General features: G+C 38.6%; 1 protein-coding gene across 1 annotated transcript; it reads right to left on the reverse strand.

The window, feature by feature from the left end:
- Positions 1-234: 234 nt before the first annotated feature.
- Positions 235-11129, reverse strand: LOC123979864. Its single transcript, XM_046063972.1, has 10 exons — positions 10840-11129; positions 10604-10749; positions 6165-6396; positions 4811-4983; positions 3809-4189; positions 3054-3386; positions 2260-2342; positions 1889-1981; positions 1706-1753; positions 235-1046 (listed from the first exon to the last, which is right to left on the reverse strand). The coding sequence occupies exons 1-10, from the start codon at positions 11127-11129 to the stop codon at positions 1023-1025; spliced, it is 1803 nt and encodes a 600-aa protein (XP_045919928.1). The 3' UTR covers positions 235-1022.

Raw genomic sequence — 11129 nt, forward strand, 5'->3', positions numbered from 1 at the left:
AAGGAGAGAGGCAGAGCATCGAAATGACAAATCTCCCCACCTGATATTTAGATTTTTTAATCAATAATTATATCTGAAAGTAAAACCTCAAAATCAGTGTTTGTTTATTGCTTTATTGCTGTTAATAATTGTGTACACTTATGCTATCCTACCCTCACACTACTGACATTTCCAAGAATTTAAATATAGTAATAATGATGATAATATTTGTATAGCAGTTTTCAATGCAGGATTTACAGCAATCAATGTAAAACATAGACAAGTTGAACAAAAACTGGTATCACACACAGTGGTTTAAAACTACTAATAATAATAATAATACAAGCAATTTGTCCTAAGAAATGAGATGAGACACAGCAAACAATTATATAATTGTTGTGTGTACATTTTGTGGTTTCATTTTTATTTACACTCAGTATTATAAACATTTTCATAAGCAAACCGATAAATATTTTAAACCTTAAAATGCATCTTTTCAGAAATATTTCCTAAGTCAAATAGTCATAAAAATGCTGTGCGTTACCGGACAGAGCTAAGCTAACTGGCTACTGGCTACAGCTTCTTAATTATTGTACAAACAGGAGAGTGAAAGAATCATATTATCTGACTCTCAGCAAGAAGTAAATTAGCCTGTTTTCCATAATGTCAAAGTATTCATTTTTATGTGCATCAGCTGCTGCTTCCATAGTGGACCTTTAGCAGAAAGATTTGTTTTCTCACACAATTTCTTTGAATGCAAAAAATGACAGCTTCAACCTTCCTTAATTTAGTCATAATTGACTGAGTAAGATTAATGTGGCTCAGTTAAAAATGAAATGTTAGCACACAGCCAGAGTTACTTTAAAAGAAACCTTGTATACAGTTACAGTGAGTAAATTAAAAAGAAGGGGGTAAAAACAAAGCGTTTGTTTACAAATACATTTTCATCTTTATCAGCTTTCCTGTTTTTACCATCCAGTACACACAGTCCACTGGTCCACATTGTTCAGCTTCAGCCCAGTCAGAGTGGCAGGACTCTTGATTCAGCTCCCTCCGGTGTCACACACCTGTTGGAGAAAAGACAGCACACACACTCTATAGTCTGACTCCCTCTACAGGTAAACATGTAGAAAAGCACAGAATACACCTTTTGAGCCTAAGACCATATTGTTGGTGGTACTGAGAGTCAAAGACTAACACATGGTTGTGTTATTATGTCAATCGAAAGATTGGGAACAACACCACAAGATAATAAGGTGAATTATTATTAGATATATTCCTACATTGTATATTTACATGGAAAATACATTAAATACACAGTGAGTATGTGTATGTGTGTACTTTTACACTTCCCTGCTTATGAACATATTTCCCTTTACATCTTTTACTGCTATGCCAAAACTTGCACAAGTCAAATAAATTGAATATGACTTGGCATCAAGTCAGCAGAAACAACAGAAACAGTGGGCCAGTGTTCTGGCTTTAACCTGGTCAGTAAATAGACAAACTCTAATCATGCAGAACTTCTCAATATAGTAAAAGTTACAAAGCACTTTAAAAAAAAAGAGGTGAAAAAGTAAAGAGAAAAAGTGAGAAAACAGCACATGAAACAAGGACCAACTTCACAAACATTAAAGTATAATGTTTTTAAATCAAGACAAAGACCAAGAAAACTAGAAATTTAAATTCTAAATTATATTAAAATTCAGAAATTAGTTTACAGTACCTCCTTTGTTTTGACTTCTGTGTACTTATTTGGTCCAAACTGGATTTGCTATAAAGATGAAAATATGATTATGTTAGCCATTGCCTTGACTTTGTTTTCACTAATTTTATTATCTTTTTAAAAAGTGTAGAAAAAATTACTATAACAAAAAGAAAGGAAGTAAACATGACATTAAAGTCTTACTGTGTTGTCTTCAGTCTTGCGTGAAACTCGTCCTGACGTCTTCCAGCGGATTTTGAAGTCACTGATCCCCTTGCTTTTCATCTTTGCCTCCAGCTAGGAAGCATTCACAAAAATCTGTCTTTACATTTCTAATAACTTTAATAATGAGCAACTTGGATATTAATAGATATGGCTCTTACAAACTATTAATTACTAATTGCTTCATCATAACTACTAACACTGTTACAGGGGTCTATTATCAGAATTTGGAATTCCTATACATAAAATGTTATGATGAATAAGTTTTACCTTCCACGCCATGCCCTCTCACAGTGATAGACTTTACGAAGGTACATATGACACAATATCCCATTAAAATATCTCTTTCTCACCTGCTTTAAGATTTGTTGTTGGATGACCGGGTCACTCATGTCAAAGTCAGTGCTGATCTTCACGACAGATCTCTTCTTAAAGTCTGAAAAATGGTTGCTGATGTGATAGCTGTTATGTTATGTAATATTTTACCATACCATTTGTTTAGCATGGCTCAGTTTATTGATGACAAATTTTTTTAATCATAAACTGAGTTTTAGGAATAATTTTCCATCCCCCAAGCAGCCATTGGTTCAGGTTCATTTCAATGCACTTTGAAAATAAATTAAATACATTTTTCGAAAATGTGAACAGTAAAATGCTGAATGCCTGGCAAATTTAATCCATTTCACAAGGGTAAAAAAGTGGTTTTACTTTCAAATATGTTAATTTACTCTAGAAAATCATAATTTTTCATCAAGCATGAATTCTGGGTAAGCAGCAACAAAGAATAACAAAGAATAATAGACTGGTACTGAAAGAAAAAAAATACTTTCTTAATAAACTTTTTAAATTTGCAGTAGAGCTGCAACTACTTATGAATTTTAACTGTTAGCAATATTTTTTTCAATTAACTAAATAATTTAGTTTATAAAAAGAACTTACATTGAAAAATGTCAATTACATTTTTCAACCAACCAAAAGCATTTACTTAATAACGATGCAAAACACAGAAAAGCAGTAAATCCTCACATTGGAAGTTTCAATAAGCAAAGGTTTTGAAATTTTTACTTGAAATTTAACTTTTTGTAAATCAACTAATTCATGTTTTGCTTAAGGAGTAATTTAAAGCATAAACTCGTATAACACTTACATTGGCAAAGAAACATAGATTTGGTGTTGCAGGATCTTACGCTCCATTTTCTGTCAATGTAAGCACAGTTCGGACCCTCTCCTACGTTTGTTGGGGGTTTCAGACCCTGGTATCTGAATGTGGAGATACTCCCATCAGACCACTTCCAGGAGTCTCCAAACAGGCCGATCCATGCCAGCTTTCCTGCCGGCACCATGATCTGGATTTCCTGGTTCTCAGCCTGGTTCCTCACACTGAGCAGGTCTGTGTGGTACTCCCTGCAGTAGAGCTGTGCATCGGCCCACATCATAGGTGTTTCCACGAGAATCTTTGTTGCTGGTGCCCCATCTCTGCCTGTGAATAAAGAAATAATCATGATGTACCAACACATACTCTTTTTTTTTTAATAAAATTCCACACAGTGGTGCTTTACCTTGTGGTAAAGTAGTAGTTGTTGGTGTGGGAGCAATTGTAATAAGCCAACTAATTACAGTGTTTTCATTATTATGATATTGTTTTGCAAGATAATTTGAAGGACTATATCACTGGTTTGGTACGCACATGTCCTACACATACATGTAACATTGCAGTGTATGTTTCAAAAATTTTTTAAATTCACTTCCTACCCTCAAGACATTTAATTAATTTATCATTTTGTATGTACAAAAATATATTCATGAACTTTAATGTTTAACAAGACAAATGCCTATAGTGACCAGCTCATCAACCACATTTACTTTGGTAACACATGTGAATAATATTTTCCATAATATTACCATCAAAGCATAAGAAGTAATTAGGTATGTCACAGTCCAGGTCTTTCCATTCACCCGTTTGTTGTATGCAAGCACAGTGCTGGATGGCGGTCTTGCTGGGCTCACCGACATCCCAATTCCTGAACTCATCTTCACCATCTCCATAGTAACCCTCATCTGACAAAGACCACTTCCAGGTTAAGACATCTTCATACAGCCCAATCCAAAAATCGTGGAAGTCATTCTCCATTTTGTCTATGACTCTATTCATGTCCTGAACGTTGCTGATGGTGGCCAGATCAGTGTACATATCTCTGCAGTAGGTCTGGGCTTCAAACCATGTTATAGGTTCACTGTAAATGAGAACGTAGTCACGGCTACAGGAATCGAAGAAGCAGTAATCTGTTGGTAGAAAAAAAAAATCCACTAATTTTATTTGTGAATGGATGATGTAGCAATGAAGGCCTGGCATGATTGCCTGTGAAAACGATTGAAGTAGAGATTAATCTTAAATAATTGAGTGCAATTACTTAGCATGACTGTGGCATTTATAAAAGGGCTAAAAGTTAAATCTTTATTTTGAAATAGCAATTTGCATTTATGAATGGAAAATATATCATCAGCATGGAATCGGCCACTACCACCACATTAGCTAACAAAGGCAAGGCACTGCAAGGCAAGTTTATTTGTATAGCACAATTTAACAACAAGGTAATTCAAAGTGCTTTACATAAAACATAAAAGCAACAGGGAAATATGTAAAAGTTTAAAAGCAACATAAAATATAATAAAAGTACAATGTTACAATCGGGGTTAAAAGAGTTAAATGGAAAATAATAAAAAGCTAAAAACAAAGAAAAAGAAATCAGGACAGTAAAAGTTAATTTTAAAGAACTGACTGTTTCAGCAGAACTATTGTCATAGAGATTATAATGTAAATAATAGTATCATCTGCAAATGTGATGACCTTCTATTTCCAGTTTTGCATTGCAAGGATTTCATAAAACTGCATAATCTGTGTACCATGGGCCGGCGGCTGCTGAGGGGCTATGTTGTAAGGATTCTTCAAAGTGCTGTAGACCTCCACCTCACACAGAGACAGTGGTATATCAGGATGGTTCACAGTCACATACCGACCCACAATTCCACCACAATCCACAGTCACCAGAGATTGTGAACTGGAGATGACCCTGCAGCTGAAAAAGAGATAAACAAACAAAGAAGGTGCACATGACATTTCTTGTACCTTCACTCATTTTATTATACATATTTTATTTAAACATATTCATGTATTATTTGTGCTCTTGTAACTGCACTATCTACCAGAGACCAAAAGATGACTTTAATAAAAATTGTCACAATTTGGAGACAATGGATAAAGTGATGTAACACTTTGGACGTCAGTTTACATACATACAAAATTACATCATTAGTAACAGTGTCGACAACTTTCCAGCAGGTATAATTAGTGGTTTACATATATATCATAAGTGATGGGTGTTATTATTATGTTCTGGAGTATCCGAGAAATAAGTGTGTACTTTTAACGACTTATTCCAAACGAAGCCATATATGTTATCTTCTTGCTAGGTTAAAGGTTTATTATTATTCCTAGTCTCCAGACTATATTTTCTGTGTATGCTTCATTAGGTACAGTGCGCAGGCGTTTCACCTTTAGGTTTCATTTTCATTTAGTTGATGTTCAGGACTGGTAAGTGACTAAACTAGCATGGCTAGTAATTCAGATGAAAAATTAATATCACATGACTGGGTAATATTATTAGGTAATTCTGGTGTTTGTGTTTTCATTGCAGGTTTACAACCTAACAAAACTAACTAGACTAACAGATATCATAGCGGTAGCATTCAGGCTACCTAGTTTGTGGACGAGTATTGTGTATGTGTGCACAATAAAGCCCATAATGAAACTCGAGTTGTATCCGCCGTAGTTGTCCTGAAACCCTTCCAGTGGGGAGTTTATTGAGCTATAGAAGGTAGCTCAGTAGAGAACTGGACAACAATTTGGCCTGTAAGTCCTATAAATTCTGTTCTAAAAAGTTATTAAACAATGAAACTGCTTACATGATACTGTTCAAACACGCTGTCGGACAGTCTTATGGCAACAAAATGCCCCCTTTAAATGTTCAAACAGGGTAAATCTTCTCTCTTCAATTTTTACGTACCAACATCAGTTCACAAGAGTAATTAATCCTGTAGTCACTAGAGAGCTTTGTTACTTGAAGGTTAACGGAATTTTTTGGGCATTTGCAATTGCTGCTGAGTCTGTAGATTTTCTTGGAAGGACAGTCTTCACATAATATAAATATCAGCATAATGGGCAAAGCATTCATCCAACTTTGTCTGACCGTATATTTACCTTTTGCCATCCACTTGGACCATATCACCATAGCAGCAGTCCTCACTGAAGGCAAGCTGTATCACAGTCACATTGTAGGGAGCCAATAGATCCACTTGTACCCACTGACCAGGTATGTCTTCAGTTACACTGCAAGTTGAAAACTGACGGCCATCAATAACGTTGCTTGCTTGACCTGTGGTTTTCCACCTTAGGGAAGACTGATAAGCCACTCCTCTCAAAGCCACATTTTCTAGTGAAGATAAATGAGTTTAAAAAATTAAATTAGAAATGATCAACAAAATATATTAGTAATATTACCCGTTACAGGCAGAAATATAACAAAGGCTGCTGGTTGTTGGTTTTACGTTGTTGCTATTTTATAAAATTTGACATTGTAGTAAAAGAAAATGAATTTGGAAAAGCTATTGTTAAGTTTTGTGCGTTCTCTTTAAGGAAGACTAAACATTAATCGTATCCAATTCCAGGCTTTCTGCAACATATGTACTGTAAATGGTTTGCACATTTGCATCTGTGTGGTTAAACTTAAAAGGTCATGTTTTTTCCTTAAAGAGTAACAGCAATCTAAAAACCCGTGTTTAGGTGCCCTCTCTTTTAAAGAGTTTCTAGCCTGTTTCACTGCTGGTTTGTTGTTTGTTACCACACCCAACAGTGATGTGGTGAGGTCCTGAAGTACACTTGTACACTGCATCCAAGTGAGAAGTTAAGTTGCTGGGGATTTTCAGGGGTTATTAAAGCCTAGTTCACACTACACGATTTTAGCCTGATTTGCCGCTCAGCTAGCTCGGCAACCGTCAGGCTATGATCGGGAGTAAATAAGCGGTTGATTGGCAGTCATCAGTCGTTATGTGTGAACTACTCAATGACGCATCAAAATGGCTCCCCGACGCATGACTGCCACATCGCCGACGTCTGCCAGATATCTAGCATGCCAAATATCTAGAAGAGTCGGACGACTCGACATCCACATCCAGCCAATGAGAGCAGGTAGCTGGCAGAGCAGGCAGCTACTTTTTTACCGCAAAACACGTTTCACTTCCCTCCAGCTCTCTCTGTAGCTCAGACAATCTCTGCTACCTGCATGCGCTAATGCATTCATTCACCCATATTTTTTTGTCTTTATAATTGGTATCTTTATTATAACAAACAACAGCTTTTTCCTGTGTAGGTCACGTCATTTTCTGTTTCACATTTCAGGTGTGTTTTCTTGACAAAATGTGGTTTGGAGACCAGCGTCGAATGACACAGTCGCTGTCAGCTTATGTAGGATGTGACCCCTTGTCACCTATCATTCACATAGTGTGAATGCCACAACAACTTCAAGACTCCTGTCACAAGACGGCAAGTTGTGTAGTGTGAACAGAAAATGACGTGACCCACACAGGAAAAAGCTGTTTGTCCCTGGTGCGGGGAGCTTCCAGGCATGCCGTTCTGCTGTTCTTCCTCGGGGCAGGATACAGCTTCCCCCGGGACATGCGCTTTGGGGGGGTCATGGGGTGCCCTGGCTTCTGGGGGTGGGGGTCTCTGGGCACTGCGCGGGTTGATCCGGTTGCGGTTTGGAGGGCTGCAGTGGGATTGTAGGGTGATTGTCGATGCATGTTGATGCATTGTGCTTTTTCCCTGGGCAGGGTCTCTGGATGGCTGCTGGGCGTTTAATTTGTGCATTGGAGTCCGGGGGAGGCATTTCCGGCCTAGGCGGCCTTAGTTGGGGGGGACGGCGGACTTTTATTGGCGGGTGCACGGAGACCTGCGCGGCGGGTTTGCTGCTGGGCTGGGACTTGCTGCTGGTGTTTCTCTCCACTGGCTTTCGCTGTTGTGTTCTTCCGCTCGCTCTCTCTCTCATTTGCCCGACCTCGCACGCGGGATTCGCAGGGGGGTGCTGGGCATTGGGTGTTGCCGTGCTCGCGCAGTGTGCGCGTTGGGCTCCTCATTTGTGCATTGGTGTTGATAATTGCATGGCATTTGGGCGTTTTGGTTGTTCGCTGCGCAGCGGTAGGGTGCTGGGTGGGGGGGAGCACTGGTTTATGTTGTGTGCGCGCCACGGTCAGTCCGGGTGCTGCTCTTCCGCGGGTTCCGTTCCGTCGGCATTGCGTTGTCAACTGGCATTTGGGTCGGGGTCTTCCGCATTTGCATCACGGTGCATCTGGGAATCTTTGTATTTATTGTTATTTTTTCTTGGGTTTCTTATGTTGTCCCTATTAGAATTATTCCTGATGCTTTTCTTTCAGTTACTTATTTAAATTAATTGTTATTATTCCAGCTCTCCTGGCTGTGCTGTGTTGCTTATTTAGTGTGTGTGACTGTTTCTTGTTTTCATTTTTCTCTTAGTTGTCATACTATGTCAGCTGTTTATTGCTGCTGTTCGGCTGGTTGTCTTTTACTATTATTATTATTTTTATTGTTTGTTTGTTTGTTTGTGTTTGTTTGTGTTTGTTTGTGTTTGTTTGTTGTTTTTCTCCTCCCCAAGCTCCCCTCTCTGTTCTATTGCTATAGGTTTCGTTACTTTCTGCAATTGGTGTTTCCCTCTGCTATTCCCTGTTGTCCCCACCCTCCATCCGCCTTCTCTTACAGTTGTTGTCCTTTCTCTGTGCTGTCTGTCTGTGTCCCCCATCTCCATATCTGCCCCCCTGTCCAGCCCAGTGACAAATCAATACATAATTAAATAAATAATAAAACAGACAAAAGAGTATTTTAATACTCTCTTGTTAAAGTAAAATCTGTCTGGCACAATATGGTATCCAGCTCATCATACTCTATACCAGGCTGCTGGGCAGGACAGGTTTAAAAAAAAACTAACAAAAAAAAAACAACTTACTCTTTCATTAAGACCTTTAAATGGATGTGCAGTGTGTGCTTTACAACTGTTTCACAGGACTCACTGTTAAAAAGATAAAAGCTAGAAATAGTATAAATAGAATAATATATTTTTACAATGTTACCATGTACCTGAAAAAGTCAGTGAGTAAAAAGGTGAAAATCTTTGTCCATTTTGTTGTAGGGTTAGGTTTTGTTGTTGTTTTTGTAGTGAAAGACATGGCTCTTTCAAAATGACATGCCCAACCAATGAGGTGAAATGCTCAGCTCCCATACCTGGAATACCCTGTGTGCATCGTATAGAGTTACACGCAGTGTTGGGCAAGCTACTTAGAAAATGTAGTGAGCTAAGCTACTAGCTACTCCACATTAAATGAAGCTTCCCTACACAGAAGCTACCCCCCAGTGAAATGTAGCAAGCTAAGCTACAGCAATGTGGCAAAAGTAGTTTAGCTACATCTAGGCTACTTATAATTTTTTAATATTTTATAGTTAGGTCACTTATATATATGTATATATAAGTTTCTGTCACTACATATCAAAGTTTCCTCCTCACTAGTTGAAGAGGTGTCCAGGCTGGACCCTGATCCTTCTCACAAGAGGTGTTACAGTAACTATCACAATAGAAAGTAAACTCAGTCAGGCATGTCTTTATTCCCCTGCAGACATCAGCCCAAGAATCGGTACGTGATGTCACCGTCACACGGAAGCGCTTCCGCCGGCTGCAAATACAGGTCCATGTGTAGCGGTGGCGTCACTTACTGATCCTTCAGAAATGTTTGAGAAAATGTAGCATGTGTGGAAGCTACCGCGCTACTCAGGCAATAAACGAGCTTCATTACTGAAAAGCTATTTGATTGAGAAAATAGCAACGCTACCACCGAGGGGCTGAGAAATGTAGTTTAACTAGTAACGGCGCTACTTGCAGCCCAACACTGGTTACACGACCCCTACCCGCCGGTTGGTGCGAGCAGTCCTGAACCCTTCACTCTACGTTAAATTTAAGGTAACACTATCTTGAACTATTTGAAACATTTGCAACAAGCTAAGAGAGTTAGCTTATGTAGCAGTGGTGAAATAAATACTATTGGCTTGCATCTGAGGATAATGGCTAATTAACTAGCTAACATCAGGTAATTTCACCCCACACGTTACTTCACAGTGGCAAGAGTACTACATATCTGCGATTTAGTACAATGATTAAATTTAGGTGGTATCGAGTCTATACTTCCACCATTGTGTAGGCTACATCTATTCAAAATCACGACATGAAAAAAAGAAAAGAAAAAATGCTGAGGTTGCTCTCTCTCCCCTTATGTGTATGTACATTGACACTAAAATAACAATAATCAATTTTATGCCATTATTTGATATTATTCTAGCAGTATAGTATTGTTGTTGCTTAAAAATTAAACATATTGTGTTAAGTGGAAAAAAGTTGATATTTTTTACCTAGATATTTCAAAATAATAAATTTTAGGCCTTAAATCGCAATACCACAATACCGTGTAACCATATGGGTAACATACTGTCAAAATCTCATACAGGCCCATGCCTACCTGTGACATAAACATATTTTGTGAAGTGCAAAAAACATTTCATTCTTTATGATGTGCGGAGCTTACCAAGCACAGTCCCATACACCTGTACTTCACAAACTGTCAAATTCTTCTGTAGTCCAGGAAGAACAACATGGACAAAGCGACCTTCCATTATTCCACACTGGTAGTTGTATTTGCTCTGTCCCGTTGCAATGGAGATGATGGCACACCTGAAATGTAAGTATGAAACCAAAGAGAGAATCAAAGGCTGATAAGTACTAGTACTTCTACAGCAAGTAAGTACTCTTTTTTTCTTGCACCTCTGGTTGCTGGTGTCATTCTTGAGACCGATGCGGATCTCAGCACCGTCCAGCTCCTCTGAGCAGCAGGCGCTGATGCTGGTGACAGACACAGCTGTTATTTTGTAGATAGTCCTCAGGTCCAGTTGCCACCAGGGGTTGTCTTGCAGTGGAACTGAAGCACAGGTGCTTTGTGGATCCTTCCCAGTGTCTTCATCAATGGCCATTTGTGGAGCAGTTGCTGCAGAATCTGGTTCTCCAGACTGTGTGGCTACTCCTCTTGGTGCCACATTGGCTGACAGGCGTGCCAT

The sequence above is a fragment of the Micropterus dolomieu genome, linkage group LG12 (genome assembly GCF_021292245.1).
Source record: "Micropterus dolomieu isolate WLL.071019.BEF.003 ecotype Adirondacks linkage group LG12, ASM2129224v1, whole genome shotgun sequence".
NCBI lineage: Eukaryota > Metazoa > Chordata > Actinopteri > Centrarchiformes > Centrarchidae > Micropterus > Micropterus dolomieu.

Bases quoted from the DNA above. Each gene is read 5' to 3' on its own strand.
- LOC123979864 (XM_046063972.1), bottom strand. From the start codon at position 11,129: ATGGCACGCCTGTCAGCCAATGTGGCACCAAGAGGAGTAGCCACACAG. The intron at 6,397-10,603 runs GTAAGCTCCGCA...TATCTTCACTAG, and splicing joins GGTGTATGGGACTGTGCTTG to AAAATGTGGCTTTGAGAGGA. The intron at 4,984-6,164 runs GTAAATATACGG...TCTCTTTTTCAG, and splicing joins GTCCAAGTGGATGGCAAAAG to CTGCAGGGTCATCTCCAGTT.